The sequence below is a fragment of the Neolamprologus multifasciatus genome, chromosome 14, assembly GCF_963576455.1.
Source record: "Neolamprologus multifasciatus chromosome 14, fNeoMul1.2, whole genome shotgun sequence".
Taxonomy (NCBI): domain Eukaryota; kingdom Metazoa; phylum Chordata; class Actinopteri; order Cichliformes; family Cichlidae; genus Neolamprologus; species Neolamprologus multifasciatus.
The window spans coordinates 36,401,189-36,417,536 of record NC_140452.1 but is presented as its reverse complement, the minus strand read 5'-3'; the positions used below and the strand labels follow the sequence as shown (position 1 = coordinate 36,417,536).

Sequence of the window (16,348 nt, the reverse complement as noted above, 5' to 3'; positions counted from 1 at the left end):
CAAAATGCTGCAATAATGCAGTTTAGTTTTCTGTGTTTTGATCTTAGGGTGCCCCCAAGCATTTCTTATGAGAATAAATGTTGTTACCAGGTGTTTAAATGCAGCTTTATTTATTGACAGAAGGCTCAGTGACCCGTGAATGTTAAAACTGAAATTTTACATTTTAAAGTCAAAATGTGTTCTGTGTTAATTTGTGCATTACCTTAACAGTATCAAAAAATCAGTTTTACTTTTTTATAGCAATGCATGAAATAACAGATATTAAAAAAACCCTCACGACTTTCATTTACAGATAGCTGAGGAAAAACAATAGAAACAAAGGATTTTATTTCAACACAGATTATATCGACACTTAATAAAACCTTAAGTCTGAAAAAAGGCATGTATGCTTTAACATATCACTATGCCAAGAAAATAAAGGAATTCTTTAAGTGAGGGTCTTTGCTTTTAAGTCAACATGTACACAGTGTAGGTGTGTCCCCGTGAAGTCACATGTACATCCATCAGACGTCTAAGCCGTGGCATTGAATGTCCCGTGGAAGCCATAGGGGATGTTGACAGGTACCACCGCCCTGCCCAGCTCCTCGAATGTCTTGGCATCTAACACCAGAAGGAATGTACTCTTGTCCTGGAGAGAACAGAGACATGGGTAAAGAAATACTTGGTGTACAAGACGGTGTAGAAAACACAACGGCACGACCTCCAAGCTCGTGCTCAGCCATGTTTTACATTTGTATGAGGAAACTGTATCTATAAAGAGTACCCTGTCCAAAATGGCTGAGCCTGACTAACCTCGTCTGGAGTGATGACCACAGACATGATGACACCATCATCCTCCTCTGTAGCATTAGGAGAGGGAACAAAGACCGGCTCAGATGGATACTGACCAGGATGTTCCCACACCTGTGAGGGAACATTTACACACCAGGGCTGTCACAATATCACATTTATATCACATTCATGATGATAAAAGAAAAATCACAATAACAATGCTATCTCAATACCTGTGGGACAGTCCTCTCTAACTTTGTTTACTGTTTGTTAACTCCATATTACCCACAATGTTTATGGATTGTCTTCAGTCTTATACTAGTTATCTACCAGGCGTCCCCTGAGGCCTGGTATATAACTAAGGCCTGTTGTTTTTCAATACAACATTATATAATTTCACAATGACACAAAAAGTAACTACATATACATACTACAATATACTACAATAATATACTTCACTAGATTTCTGTATTACCAAGGCTGGCATCAGCATAAAACGCTTCAATATAACCCTTTCCCCTTTGGGGTGAGTTGCGCTCTCTGAATACTTTTTTAAATGTCACAGTTGTCACTACACAGTAAGTGTGCGATACATTTTTTATTACAACTTTAAATCTAAGCAAATATACTTTGTGAATGAACTAAAATAGAAACAGATATAATTGGTTCTATCTGGAAACTGTTGATTTCAGTTGTGGGGGTTAACTTGTTCCACAGATTGGAAATGCGAGCTCTCTTTTCTTTGCTCCAATAAAACAACATGCCTTCATGCGTTTTCCGTGGAGATCCATCTTAATCAGCGTGTCCCCTACAAGGTGTCTAAAGCCACAGCCATAGAAGTAGCGGTAGGGATGGGTGTTGAATTTGTGATAGTTGATCTGAGGAAACTCCAGACCTCCGTATTCATGGAGATCCTCCCCATGGAGGTCCTCATGGGTACAAAACACCTGCACAGGTTTAAAAAAACAAAAAAAGCAACACAGGTAATCACTGAGATTCAGGTAGTGAAAGTGCTATTAAAATGTCAACATGTATCAAAGTCCAATTAAGCGTTTATATATAAGAGACTGTAGACTGTAAAATCCTACTGTTTTTGCGGGATATTTACATTAAAAAACTGAAACTATAAGAATGGGAGTAGTAACATGTTGATACATGTACGTTAATCATGCTGTTTGCCCTACCTTGTTCTTGGCAATTCTTACAGAAGTAGCTATGCTGTTCGGCCGGGTAATCAGGTTCTGGTTGTAGGGTGTGTCAGGGCCCACATTGAGAGGCAGCACAAATCGCCGGGGGAAGGCTCTACTCAAGGTGTTGTACACCTGACGAGGAAGATCTTGTTAACTTCAACAATAGGGCTGCCACAAATGACTATTTTGATAGTCGACTAGTCACCGATTATTTTTGCGATCAGTCGACTAATCAGATCATCATCCATTGGACATAAAACGTACAGCTTATTGCACCAGCAGCATCTGCTCTTATATAACTATCATTAGCTTACAGCTTTAAGTGTTTAAGGTATGTGCTAACTAAAAATAAAGACAAGATGATAGTTTATTAAATTTTAATGAAATTTGCAGATTGTTTCGGTGAAGTTTAATAAACTCCTTGTTATCTAAAATATAACAGGACACCGGAGTAAATTCTCGAGCATCTCACACTTCTGATAATCAGTTGTCTGCTTGACGTTTATTCAGCTGTGTAAAAACTATAACTTTAATCTCAGCCAAACCGATTTACTCAGGAACAAATAAAACACTGAAAAAAGCCAAACAATAACATTTTTAAGTTATCTAAGTGACTTATATATCATGTTTAACCTGAGTAGCGAAAGACGGCGGTGGGTTTGAAAATGATTTACTGGGAGTCCGGTGTTCTCACGGCTCTAGTGAGCCTAGCCCCCGGCTAGCTATCGAGCTAGTGGGTAACAGACGTCTCCGAAAACGTCGGAGCGCTTTTGAAAATATGTGGTGTCTTGATAAACTGAGCAGATATTTGAGGTTTACACAGCTACATTCTCGCCTGAAAATATGTTAAACGTTTATTTTGTGACCCAGAAAGAATAATAAGAGTAATATTAAAACTAACTAGCTGCCGCCATTGTTGGAAACTGAGCTGGGACACGCTATGAATTCTGGGACACAGCTTCTTCTTCTTCTTCGGGGTTTAACAGCAGCTGGCATCCTTGTACATGCAGTGCTGCCATCTTCTGTTTCAGTCCGTTATTACACTCTTAAATCCTACTACTTATTCCTGCGTCTTTTGGGATCTTACAAAGCTTCAAACGACGCGTCGACTATTAAATTAGTCGTCGACAATTTTGATAGTCGACGTAATCGTGACTAGTCGACTAATCGTGGCAGCCCTATTCAACAAGCAATCTTTTCTTCAGATAAACCAAAAGCAGCATAATAATTTTCCATAAACAGCACAGGAAAGTCAGTAATCAGCTTTACTTAACTAACTTACCTCATCAAGCGCTTCTCCAGACTTGCACATGTTCTGGATGTTGTAGCTTGTGATTGCCTGGCCATTATCTGATGCACACAAATCTATGATCAAGAATCCATCCTCCTCATATGCATTGATCTGATGGAAGGTTGATAGTGGCTTTGCAAGATACTTGAGGGAGCTTACCTGAAACACAAAAACAACAATGGAAATGCACTGTGGCACTGTTTACATTCATTGATTACATAATAGTTCATATTAAAATAATTTTACTTAATATTTAAATTAATCTGAGTTTTTTCACCTTTCTAATGGTTCCAAAACTTACATAGAAAGAAAATGTAACAAACCATCTTAAGTTACTAAATGTTCAAATGGAAATCGTCACTTGAAACTTTGCAACATTTATGGAAAGCAGTTATCATCTCTAATAGTCATAATGAGAGGTTTCACATCACAGGTCTTCACACAAGTTTCCAACCCACTACACCCATGATTTCACAGCTGTCACAACCAAAGAAAGCAACAGAAACACTTAACCAAAGCTGAACTACTTAACTCTAACCACAGTAAAACACAGGAAAAAACAACATAGATAACATTTTATCTAACATTCACAAGCGTAGCTACTGTAAAGGTCAATCAGGAACTAATATTACAGGCTAGAGCAGAGCACCAGGTGTCAAGTGGAAATTGGCATTCCTTTTGCAAGTTTCACTTATACTACAATGTAGGGCTGGACATCTATGGCCAATTACCTATTAATTGACCTATTACCACAATTATTATGATCAGTATTCAGATCACAGTCATTAGTTACGATTATTCATTGATTTTTAATGACAAAAACAATAAAGTTGTGTTTTTACGTCTTCACATTTCTACAAATCTTTGCATCCAAATATATCTTTATTTTTAGTATATCTCTTGAAGAAAAATTATGACACTAATCACCTTTACATTGTGCTACATTCCTGCAAATTATTCTTTATGAATGAACCTTTACGGAAAAATATGTGTTTATTCACTTGGCCTTAGTGCGTCTCCTAAAAGCTAAGTATAAAGTCTTTCACTAAATTCCTCAGCTGTGACATTTTCCCTGCGATGTGTTGCAGTTTTTTCACTTTTTTCACTAGGTAGGGGATTACATTATTTGTCCAGTGTGTTGTTTGGTGTTTTCAGTACGTCTTTGTGAGCTGGATGGATCTGCTTACATGATTTTGGACGATTGACACTAGCAACCACTGCATTGTCTTTCTTGGGGTTAATGTATTAATTGCACCATCCCATTGCACTCACACCCATCACGAAGAAGTGCTTCGAGAGGCTCGTCATGAGGCACATTAAGAGCCGGCTGCTACCCACACTGGACCCACAGCAGTTCCCCTATCGCCCCAACTGGTCAACAGATGACGCCATCGCCACCACCCTACGTCTTGCCCTCACCCACCTGGACAATAAAGACATGTATGTACAAATGCTGTTCATAGATTTCAGTTTAGCATTTAACACACTCATTCCTCAGCAACTGATTGTTAAACTGAGCCTGCTGGGCCAGAACACCTTCCTCCGTGGCTGGATCCTGGACTTTCTGACGGAGAGACCTCAGACAGTCCGGATCGGTAACAGCACTTCTAACACAACCACACTGAGCACTGGAGTCCCTCAGGGCTGTGTGCTCAGCCCACTGCTGTTCACTCTGCTGACTTATGACTGTGCAGCGATGCACAGTTTGAACCACATCATCAAATTCACTGATGACATGACTATGGTGGGTTTCATGCGCAAGAACGACAAGTCAATGTACAGAGAGGTGGTACAAGAACTAACAGACTGGTGTAGAGTCAACAACTTGTCTCTGAACGTGGATTAAACAAAGGATATGATTGTTGACTTCAGGAGATCACTGTCCACTTAACATCAATGGATCCTCTGTGGAGGTCATCAAGAGCACCAAATTCCTTGGTGTCCACCTGGCAGAGAGCCTCTCTTGGTCCCTCAACACCAGCTCCATAACCAAGAAGGCCCAACATCCTCTCTACTTCCTGCGGAAGTTGGGAAAAGCCCATCTCCTACCAGCCATTCTCACCACCTTCTACAGGAGGACTATTGGGAGCATCCTGAGGAGCTGCATCACTGTCTGGTATGGTAACTGCACCCTATTGATCACAGTACCTTACAACGGATAGTGAGAACAGCTAAGAAGATCATCGAAGCCTCCTCTTCCCTCCATCACAGACACTTGTTGAACCCACCAGCATTGTGGATGACCCCACACAACCCTCTCACACACTCTTCATCTTCACCTCTGGCAAGAGGTACCGGAGGATTTTGGTAACAGAGCATAAAACACAGAAAAACACGAAGGAGATTTTCCTGGCCTGTGTTTTTATAGCAGATAACCACCTTAAAAATATTCTGCAGTAGAACGAAAACAGAAGAAAACCATGAATCAACATATAAACATTAGCTGATGCTGCTGAAGTGAAGCAGAGCAAAGTTACAGAGGTTTTATTAGAGACACAGCCAAGTGTTTTGCAGTTTTGCATAATTTAAAAAAGTTTACATTTCTTCAGTATTGAACAGCAGAAATTAGACTTTGTTCTCGGAAGTCAGTTAAAAACAAAAACAAACACACAGTGGCTGACAGCGCTGTACATAACGGTAGACTGGTGTATGATAAAGCAAGCGAATAATGCAGAAAACAGAGATTTTTAGATGGGAAACTGTTCTCGAAGTACAGAGAGAGACAGAGAGCTCTGCAGGAAGTGATTTTACCGTGGTGGAAGCAAAACGGCAAAAGTCAGAGAGAATTCATGACGATGTTTATGTGAAGCGAAATGTGAGGCTTAGTTTGGATCTTCTTTTGCTACTGGTTCAGTCAAATTTGTTTGGAGAGAGACAAAGCCTACAGCTTCAAGCAGAATCGAGAGCTGTCGGCTTTCTCACCCGAGTGCACGTACACGGACATGCCGTCAGGGCTGAAAACCGACAGCTCACTGAATCTGATTGTGTTTACGTCTTTGTGCAGAATCCGTGTACGTGCTCTCATTTACTGTTTAAGCTGTTTGGTGGTTGTCGAAATTTTGTAAGGTTCAACCTGAGATTCTGGCATTTCGGGTAAAATAAATTTATATTTAAAAATCGATTTAGGATTTTAATGAATCGATATCACATTATTAACCTCCTAGGACCTGGCGTCCACCTATGTGGACATCGCATTTTGGGTTGTCTAGACCAAAATACTAAATTTTGCTCTACAAGGGCCTGATATCCACTTACAAGGACATTATACTGCCACTGTTCCATCAAAATTTAAAACGAATATCCTCATACGTGGCTCTCATTTTTCTTAGGAACAAAAATCGGGTAAAAAAAAAAAAAAATCTGGTGATTCTTTGTTTTTACATTCATCGGGTCCCAATAAGCCCAAATATCAAAGAGAAATTAAAAATGCATGCCGTGGAAGAGTTCGGGTCTTAGGAGGTTAAAGCTAGAGTTAGGGATGCACCGATACCGTTATCGGGTATCGGCCTCGATACCACATTTTCTAAAGTACTCATACTGGTTAAAAGTCCCCCGATACCGGGGACTGATACCACGGTCTGAGACCTGTCTATGTTTGAGCGGCATGTAAGGGGTTAATCACAGGTGCCGAGTGCCCGCCCCCAGGCCCCGAGTGCCCACCCCCAGGCCCCGGCTGCAGCTCAGAGCTGAGAGAAGGGCAGGCGAGACAAGTCAGCCGTGTGGAACTATTTCAAAGTGAACGAAGACGCGAAAACAAAAGCGGACTGCAAATTGTGCTCAGCGAAATTGTCCAGAGGAGGCTCAAAAGGTAGCGCATTTAGCACAAGTAATTTAATCAAGCACCAAAATCCCAACACGACAACGAGTACAAAAAGTTTACCCACGCTTATTTACCCACGCTTATTAGCACAGAGGAGCATAGCTGATGCTATAGCAGTGGGACGGAAAATAGTTGGGCATTTTAAACACTCCGCCTTAGCCTACTCCCGCCTCGAGGACATTCAGGGACAGCTCAACCAGCCAATAAAGAGACTGCAGCAGGACGTACAGACGTGCTGGAACAGTACGTATTACATGCTCCAGTCCCTCATTGAGCAAAAGCGAGTGCTGGGCGTGTCCGAGCAGTGTCCGAGTGAGACTTCTAAACAGAGAAACAGACGAGTAAATACCTCTCAGCCCCATGTAGCAATGTGGAAAGTGAAAGGCTTTTTAGCTCAGTGTCACACATTATAGATGAAAACAGAAACAGTCTGACTGCTGATAATGCAGAAAAGCTACTTTTCTTAAAAAAAACCTGCCACTCACTTTTTCTCTCCATTAAGTGAGTCATCTTAGACTTGATGTTAATACCTACCTCACTTGCACGGACTGCCACAGTTCTATGTTGGTGGATGTTGTTAGTTTATTCAAATATTGTACACTAAATAGCAAAGATGTTTATTAATGCCCCTTGTGTTGTCCAAAGCGGCAGAGTTTACAATAAACTGAAAACAATACTTGAGTTGCACTGTCACTGTTTAAATTTTTTTTCATAATTATTTATTCTGTAATATGTTGCATACGACATGCTTTTCATTTTAAATAAATGTTCTTAATTCCAAACCAGTCCCTTGTTTTTTTTGTTTTTTGTTTGTTAAATTTTAGGACTAAAGCTGTTACCTGTAAATTTAAATCATGTTTTTATTAAGTACTCTGTATCGGTATCGGCGAGTACTAAAATGCAAGTACTCATACTCGTTTCCAAAAAAGTGGTATCGGTGCATCCCTATCTAGAATCAATTAAAATCGGAAAATTGATAATCAAAACCTACCCTAGTTCCAACACTGGTTTTATGCAGACAAATGGGGCTGTAAGTAATCCAGAAAAGTTGGAACACCTGTGGGAATTATTAGCTCCAGCTTTCAAGGCTTGATCAACCTCCATTGCTGCAGAACAGCTTTAAATCAAATGCAGGACCGCTCAGACCGCTGCTTTTGAGTCCAGCCAGTCCTCACAGACCATGCTTTTCCGGCTTCACCACATCCCAGAAGATGCCGTGAAGCAGCCCCAGCTCACTGTCATAAGGTTTCCACCCGCAGACCGGCCAAACTGAGCGAGCAAATCAAGAACTGCACTCAGATGTGTCACTTCCGCCAACCACTCAGCTATCCTAGACAGTTCTCAGCTATACTAGATAGCGTATCCTCACAATATGACTTCATCTGCCACCAGGCTGTCATCATTCGAGGCCTCCCCTGGCTATTAACCACCAGTCTTAAACACAACTGAAAGTGAGCTCTCTGTTCCTTCTGACCTCCACCATATTTGCCATTGCCGCCACCTTTGAAAGTCCGCCCAAGCTTCTCTGGCCAATTGTAAACATACATCCTGCCAACTAGGTCAAAAGATGTGGTTGTCCGCTAACAGCATTCCATTATGTACTGAATCAAAAAAGGTTCTCTCCAAATTTCATTTGTCCCATGGTCAGTCTTGTTTCTGCCTACCTAAATTTTCCCAGAAATATGAAGATTCATAATGTCTGAGGTCCACGAACCAGCTGTTCCTGGAGATTCTGTTATCCAGGTTTATAACCAAAGGCAATAGAGCCCGTGGTGGCTCCTAATCTTTCAATAACTTACCTTTTCACACTGGAGCTGTCCAGTCTCTCAATCATTTTAAAACACTTTGAAAACCCATTTGTTCTTGCTTGTTTTTAGGTTTAGTTGAACAGAATACTGTGGTTTTCATGCAATTAATTCTCTTCTCGTTTGGCTTTCAGCGAAGGCGGTCGCACTTTTTCTCCTCTCCTCTCCCTTATCTTCCCTTCTTAGCTCCTCATGTCCTTGTCTTGTCTCGTGTTTTTTTATTACTTTTCCCTGGAACACTCTCTCACAGTCTGTTCTCTAAAACCTAAAAGAATTATGGATTGGATCAACTGGTCCCTAAATGCAATTGACACCCCTTTGTCAACGAGAAGTCTGGGCTCGGGTGAGCCTGAGTGCTGAAGATATCTACCTATTCGGAACCATGATAACAGGGTTCTGGCGGATCGGAGCTGGCTTGGCCCTGACTTATCGAAGAATTAAGAAAGTGGAACCGGCTGTTCAAACCCCCACAAGGCTGCCCACTGGGATTGGAATGATGGGAGAGGCGTGAGTTTCTCAAAATGGGCTCATTGAGTCAGCACGGATAAGATCTTGGAGAGGCTACGGCTGCTGTGAATACTCAGAATAAGATCTCTGACTGCAGACTGGATACATCTCAGAAGGGCTAGCTCGGAATAAGATCTCTGGGTGCAAATTGGATGACATCTTGGGGAGGCACACTGCCATGAGTTCTCAGAAATCGGCTCCTTGAGCACAAGAAATGACAACATCACAGAACGCAAGTATGGCGAAGCTCGCGGCTCTCCAACGGGAGATTGAGAGACCAGTGTTGGACTGTAGAACTGCTTTGAAATTCATATGAGCTGTTCGCACTGAAGTAAAAAGCACCATGACTTCATGCGGATACCCCTTGGCGCCAGCTGTGGTCTCGAGGCTGGAGCCGAAAAACAACACCCTGATAACGACTGTGTTTAGTCTGTTCCTTCCCATTCCATGTAAGGCCACCTGGGTTGGCTGGTAGACTGTTTACTTAGCCTGGCAGGGCGAAGGAAACCGTCTCAGCTGAATTATGGACACGCACAAACATACATATACACTGATGCACACACTCATCCCCCTCCCTTTCCAAACACCTTCGATGCTTGTTTCCTGCGGGGGAACACGGCGGGCCTGTGTGCCGCGCAGGAATGGTAGCGCTGTGCAGGGCGGCTGCTGTGTTCGCTTCGGATTACTCCTCACCCCCCACGCAATCCTGTGGCTTGTCATGTCTTTCACAATGTTGTGTTGTGGACATTTGTGCTTTTTTGTGCAGAGGAGTTTTTTTGTTTCCTGTTCTCATGCTGTCCTACCATGGAAGCACAGCATGAGTAGAGGTCTCTTCGTTTCCTCTTGTACTTTCCCACTGTAGTGTATATTTCAGTGTTTTTCTGTAACGCTACCAATCTCCGACTTGTATCCCCGTGTAAGGTCGGGGGGGGGGGTCCCATTTCACTGCAGGGCAACCTGCATGTGGCAAATAAAGGTTTGATTGATTGATTGATTGATTAATTAAAGTTTTATTTAGTTGTTTTATTAGATTTTTTGTTTATATTTATTGTTAATTTAGCAAGTGTTTTTATATAGTGTATATTTTATATAACTTGCACAGCACTTTGGTCAATAGAGGTTGTTTCAAAATGTGGTATATAAATAAACTTTGACTTGAATTGATGTTCATGTTTCCCATATCAAACCTGTCCACACCCGTCCATTGGGAACCAGTATCATCGCCGTAAATTTGTAAAACTTCAGTTGCAATATTTTCACTGTAAATAAATTCACTGTTACATTTTAAGAGTTTTAGTCTTTTAGTTTTTAGTTTTCACTTAAATCCTGCTGTTGGGGCTCTGTGACATCATATGGGCACTGGAGTTAGAGATTTGGCTGCACTGACTAACAAGTGCCCCAATACATATGGAGCATTTCTTAAATAAATAATATAGCCTAGAATAAGGTATTCAGAAAAACTTTAGGCTTCTGTTTGGTGGGGGAAATTATATTTCTTTGGTGTTACTCACCACTTAAAAGCACTTGAGTGTCTTTGTGAATTACACCCATGCAATTTATAGGTGCAGCTTAATGTTGTTTGAAAATGTTGTACTCCATCTTCTTCCTAATATGGAATCTATATTGGTACTTATTCAATTTGAGCACTCAAAATACTTTTTATGTATGTTCACACAGAGCTGTAGTCTATTGACCAAGTGCTTTGTGGAACATTTAAGCCATACTCTGAGTGGGGCAAATTCAAGGGCAACTTCTGATCAGTGCATGGGATTATGATGTATGTGAATACATGGGTTTACAGAGTTAGTTACAGAATGGCAAAAAGCAGTAAAGATAAACTCTGTTAGAGTTAGAGTCCTACCTTCCCAGTCGGTTTGTGGATCAAATGGAAGATCGTGTTGCATTTCGGGTCCCAGAATAAGCCATCACTGATACTTTTTCTTCGTAGCTTGCCTGTCATAATCTTCAGCAGGTCCAGCTTGATGGGCTGTTCAATGAACACCACGTAGTTCTCAGACATTGCTATGACAAAATGAGAAGAAGTTTCTATTTATGATTCTTTGCAGCGGGACTCAGCTCCAGTAAGACTATAGGACTATAAGAAAACCAATGATTGAAATTATTTTCATTCCATACATCAACTCAGAGTACCACTCCATTGTGATACCTGTGCTTTTTTTATTCCCAAATTCAAGATGTGCATGCTTCACTGCATGAGACTTTTTGCTCACCAAAGCTGTGATAGTATGAAGGTTTGGTCTTGTCCACTGAAGGAATTGAGCACAGCACTGTGGCTCCCTCCAGGGTTTCATCTTCTGTTTTCTTGGTTGGTGACACTTGGATAATGTTGTAGTATGATCCTGTCATGCCAGATATTGTTAGATCTTTGATCCGTAACCTGTAGTGTGGAAATGGATCTGATGTTTCTTAAATACCTTTTGAGGTGTAGGAATTTCCCATGTTGTATGTCGTACCATCAGGCTCAGTATGAGGGTGTGCTGTGGCTCCATTCACAGCAATGAATTTGCTCCAGTCCACCTAATACAAACAAATGCAATGGCACAAAAGGTTTGCAATTTTTATTGCTTCTATACCTACTTTTACAGTTAGATACATGTGCCACTAAAACTTAACTGCACGTATATCATTACACTCATGGTACCTTTTCAGTCGTCTCCAGTGTGTCAGGGTCCACCTTGTGCATGAAGTTGGTTTCTGTACTGACATAATAGTCACCTTTGTAGGTCACAAAACTCACATTGGCATTGTCTGTGGGCTCTAGAGGGAACGAAAGCTTTGAATTACTTACAGTGGGGCAAAAAAGTATTTAGTCAGCCACCGATTGTGCAAGTTCCCCCACTTAAAATGATGACAGAGGCCAGTAATTTGCACCAGAGGTACACTTCAACTGTGAGAGACAGAATGTGAAAAAAAAATCCATGAATTCACATGGTAGGATTTGTAAAGAATTTATTCGTAAATCAGGGTGGAAAATAAGTATTTGGTCAATAACAAAAATACAACTCAATACTTTGTAACATAACCTTTGTTGGCAATAACAGAGGTCAAACGTTTACTATAGGTCTTTACCAGGTTTGCACACACAGTAGCTGGTATTTTGGCCCATTCCTCCATGCAGATCTTCTCAAGAGCAGTGATGTTTTGGGGCTGTCGCCGAGCAACACGGACTTTCAACTCCCGCCACAGATTTTCTACGGGGTTGAGGTCTGGAGACTGGCTAGGCCACTCCAGGACTTTCAAATGCTTCTTACGGAGCCACTCCTTTGTTGCCCGGGCGGTGTGTTTTGGATCATTGTCATGTTGGAAGACCCAGCCTCGTTTCATCTTCAAAGTTCTCACTGATGGAAGGAGGTTTTGGCTCAAAATCTCACGATACTTGGCCCCATTCATTCTGTCCTTAACACGGATCAGTCGTCCTGTCCCCTTGGCAGAAAAACAGCCCCATAGCATGATGTTTCCACCCCCATGCTTCACAGTAGGTATGGTGTTCTTGGGATGCAACTCAGTATTCTTCTTCCTCCAAACACGACGAGTTGAGTTTATACCAAAAAGTTCTACTTTGGTTTCATCTGACCACATGATATTCTCCCAATCCTCTGCTGTATCATCCATGTGCTCTCTGGCAAACTTCAGACGGGCCTGGACATGCACTGGCTTCAGCAGCGGAACACGTCTGGCACTGCGGGATTTGATTCCCTGCCGTTGTAGTGTGTTACTGATGGTGACCTTTGTTACTTTGGTCCCAGCTCTCTGCAGGTCATTCACCAGGTCCCCCCGTGTGGTTCTGGGATCTTTGCTCACCGTTCTCATGATCATTTTGACCCCACGGGATGAGATCTTGCGTGGAGCCCCAGATCGAGGGAGATTATCAGTGGTCTTGTATGTCTTCCATTTTCTGATGATTGCTCCCACAGTTGATTTTTTCACACCAAGCTGCTTGCCTATTGTAGATTCACTCTTCCCAGTCTGGTGCAGGTCTACAATTCTTTTCCTGGTGTCCTTCGAAAGCTCTTTGGTCTTGGCCATGGCGGAGTTTGGAGTCTGACTGGTTGAGGCTGTGGACAGGTGTCTTTTATACAGATGATGAGGTCAAACAGGTGCCATTCATACAGGTAACGAGTGGGGGACAGAAAAGCTTCTTACAGAAGACGTTACAGGTCTGTGAGAGCCAGGGATTTTCCTTGTTTGAGGTGACCAAATACTTATTTTCCACCCTGATTTACGAATAAATTCTTTACAAATCCTACCATGTGAATTCATGGATTTTTTTTTCACATTCTGTCTCTCACAGTTGAAGTGTACCTCTGGTGCAAATTACTGACCTCTGTCATCATTTTAAGTGGGGGAACTTGCACAATCGGTGGCTGACTAAATACTTTTTTGCCCCACTGTATTCTATAGCAAGTGCACCAACAGGCTGCTTTGTCTTCAAGATACTCACTGTGTGATTCAAATCTTGACAGGAAGCGCTGGAAGACATTTTTACAGGGGTCCGGCATGGTTACAGTCCCAAACTCAGATATCGCAATGCGATTGTGTTCCTTGTTGGTCTGGTAGCTGTCGCTGGACAGGAAGCGGCTTTTGTAAGTCACTTGCCCATTTGATATTTTGAACTGGTGCAGGAGAGCCATGCCATCAACCCAGTGGTTAAATCTGTAGAGAAATAGATGCAATGCAGAGTGAGCTTCATGATGTCTGAAGCGAATGGATAAACACACAAAGATGCAGCACTCACTTGTGGTTTCCGATCTCAAACTTTCCAGGCCCATTTCTCAGGAAGTTTCCTTTGATCCATTCTGGGATTGTACCAATGATCTGGGTGCTGATGGGCCTGGGGGTGTCCTCCACTGAGCTCACAATCTTCTCGATAGAAGGCAGACCGCGTACATTTGTGTAATGATTGATGTTCTTCACAGACTTAGATTTTTTGAGCGCTGTCGGAAAAAAACATAATCAGAAAGGACATTGTTATAATTTAAGTAAAAATAATGTTAGTGTGTGCAGCTAGTAGCATTTAATGTTTACCTGAAGTATTCTTTTTCTGATGTTTGACAGTATCCATGGCTGTGGTTAAGCCTTCTGTAGCTTAGTCTCTCTTCTGAGATGCTGCTGGTTTGTACGCTGACTCCTGATTTTATACTGTCCTTCTGACACGTACCATAGAAACAGCAAAAAGGTTTCTATGGTTTGATTTCATGCTTGTTTAACGCTGTGCAAAACAGACACAAATGGCAATCAAAAATATAAGCAGTAACAGATGATCACTTTATCTGACTGGAAAAAACAGCAAATAACCGTGTCCAGTCTTTCAAATCATTCCTTTGACTCTTTTAGTTAAGCTTAATATGCATGGTTATATATAGCATGGTGAAACCAGATGAACTTGGATGAGTGGCTTAGAGGGATGTTTTTTTTTTTTTAAACAGATGCACATAATCAATCTGCATATGAAAATATTTTCTTTCTAAAAGGGGTCTTTTACATTTGGGTTTTTATTAAGCACAAATAAAAAGAGCGTCTGTTGAGTTCTTGTCACGTATCATGTTTCACTAATATACTCAAAAGAATCAGCCATGAACAGGATGACTCTGCATTTTCTGGTTTCAGTAAGGGCACTGTGAGTGTCACTGATGGAATTTCATTTGGTTCCTCACAAAGCTAGCAGACTTGTAGGTTTCCTGTATTCTGACACCTGATATTAAATGCATTCTCTTTTCTTAAATTTGCTGTTAATCAGCTTTAAGTTTTACATTTGAAGATGATGTTTTTAAAGTTTTAATGTAGAAAACCTACTGTACTGCAGTAGGTACTGCACCTGTAGCTCCTTACTAGGAGGAAAACATATTAACCAACATCAGTCCACATTTTCCTTTCAGTTTAGTGAACTTCACTTATTGGTCATCAAAACCTTATCTGAACATGTCTGTACCCCCTGTAGAGGTTTAATATCTGTACATGAACCGTTAACCCCACAAATCACAGTAAAAAGCCATGGAAAAATCATCATGGAAAACTCATGGAAAACATAGTTTCATGTTAAACCTGGAATCCCTCCTTTTGACACATGGTCTCTCCCATGAGTCAACTCATCAGAACTAGGAGAATAACAAAAAGGAAAAGGTTAGTTAGATCATTTCTCAGACAACATCAGGGCTTCTCCTCCAGAGTAACTTCACTCCAGCCCAGTAAACCCTGTGTTAGTGAATAAAATTAGTATTAATGTCATGTTTAGTGGGTCTAACTCTTGGCTCCGCTTGGAGCCTGGATCCACACCACAATTACCTAGAAACCAAAATCAGTGAGTAAATACAAACTTCACACTTGCAAACAACTGTAGGGTCATAGGAGTAATAAGGCATCCAACACCACAGACACAAGTGTGCCATGTGCAGTTTATTTCCCAAAATCATTAGAAACACTACTGTTGCCATAATTTGCCCAAATCATGGATCATCCCATGTGTTTAATCAAAACTACTACTACACATCCTGCTTCATCTTCACTCATGTCTGTGCCGAATCCTCCACAAAGACCCTCAGAGAAAAAAAACATTAGCAGTGGAGCTGCAGATAAAAACAATTCTTATTGCTTTTGAAATGGATTAAATCGCTACAATCCTTTTAAACACAGGACTTACCATCTAATATGGTCAGCATCCTAGGTAGGTGAATTTCCTCAGAAGCCCATTGTAATCTAAAGAAGCTCACCTTATATTTGCTCTCAATTAAATAGCGCTTTTACTTCTAATCTTGGAGGCCTGCTGAAAGAGAGCTGATTATTAAATCATCAACACAAAAATATCACCCCAGAGGGATGAAACATGGCAGGTTTTTTCTAAGTGCACTGCAAAAAACCCCCAAAACATATTAGGCCTTGTTCAGGACATGTCTAAATATGTATAAACCTGTCTTTCTCTTACAAAAAGAAAACAACCCAAACCTAA

At 41.3% G+C, this 16,348-nt stretch overlaps 1 protein-coding gene across 1 annotated transcript; it reads right to left on the bottom strand.

The window, feature by feature from the left end:
- Window positions 1–148: 148 nt before the first annotated feature.
- Window positions 149–14,533, bottom strand: LOC146504559 (carotenoid-cleaving dioxygenase, mitochondrial-like). Its single transcript, XM_085184734.1, has 12 exons — window positions 14,431–14,533; window positions 14,141–14,339; window positions 13,847–14,058; window positions 12,047–12,162; window positions 11,820–11,922; window positions 11,616–11,744; window positions 11,246–11,406; window positions 3,244–3,411; window positions 1,956–2,093; window positions 1,536–1,718; window positions 793–903; window positions 149–628 (listed from the first exon to the last, which is right to left on the bottom strand). Exons 1-12 carry the CDS (start codon window positions 14,465–14,467, stop codon window positions 512–514), a joined length of 1,674 nt encoding a protein of 557 aa, XP_085040860.1. The 5' UTR covers window positions 14,468–14,533; the 3' UTR covers window positions 149–511.
- Between the last annotated feature and the right edge of the window lie 1,815 nt (window positions 14,534–16,348).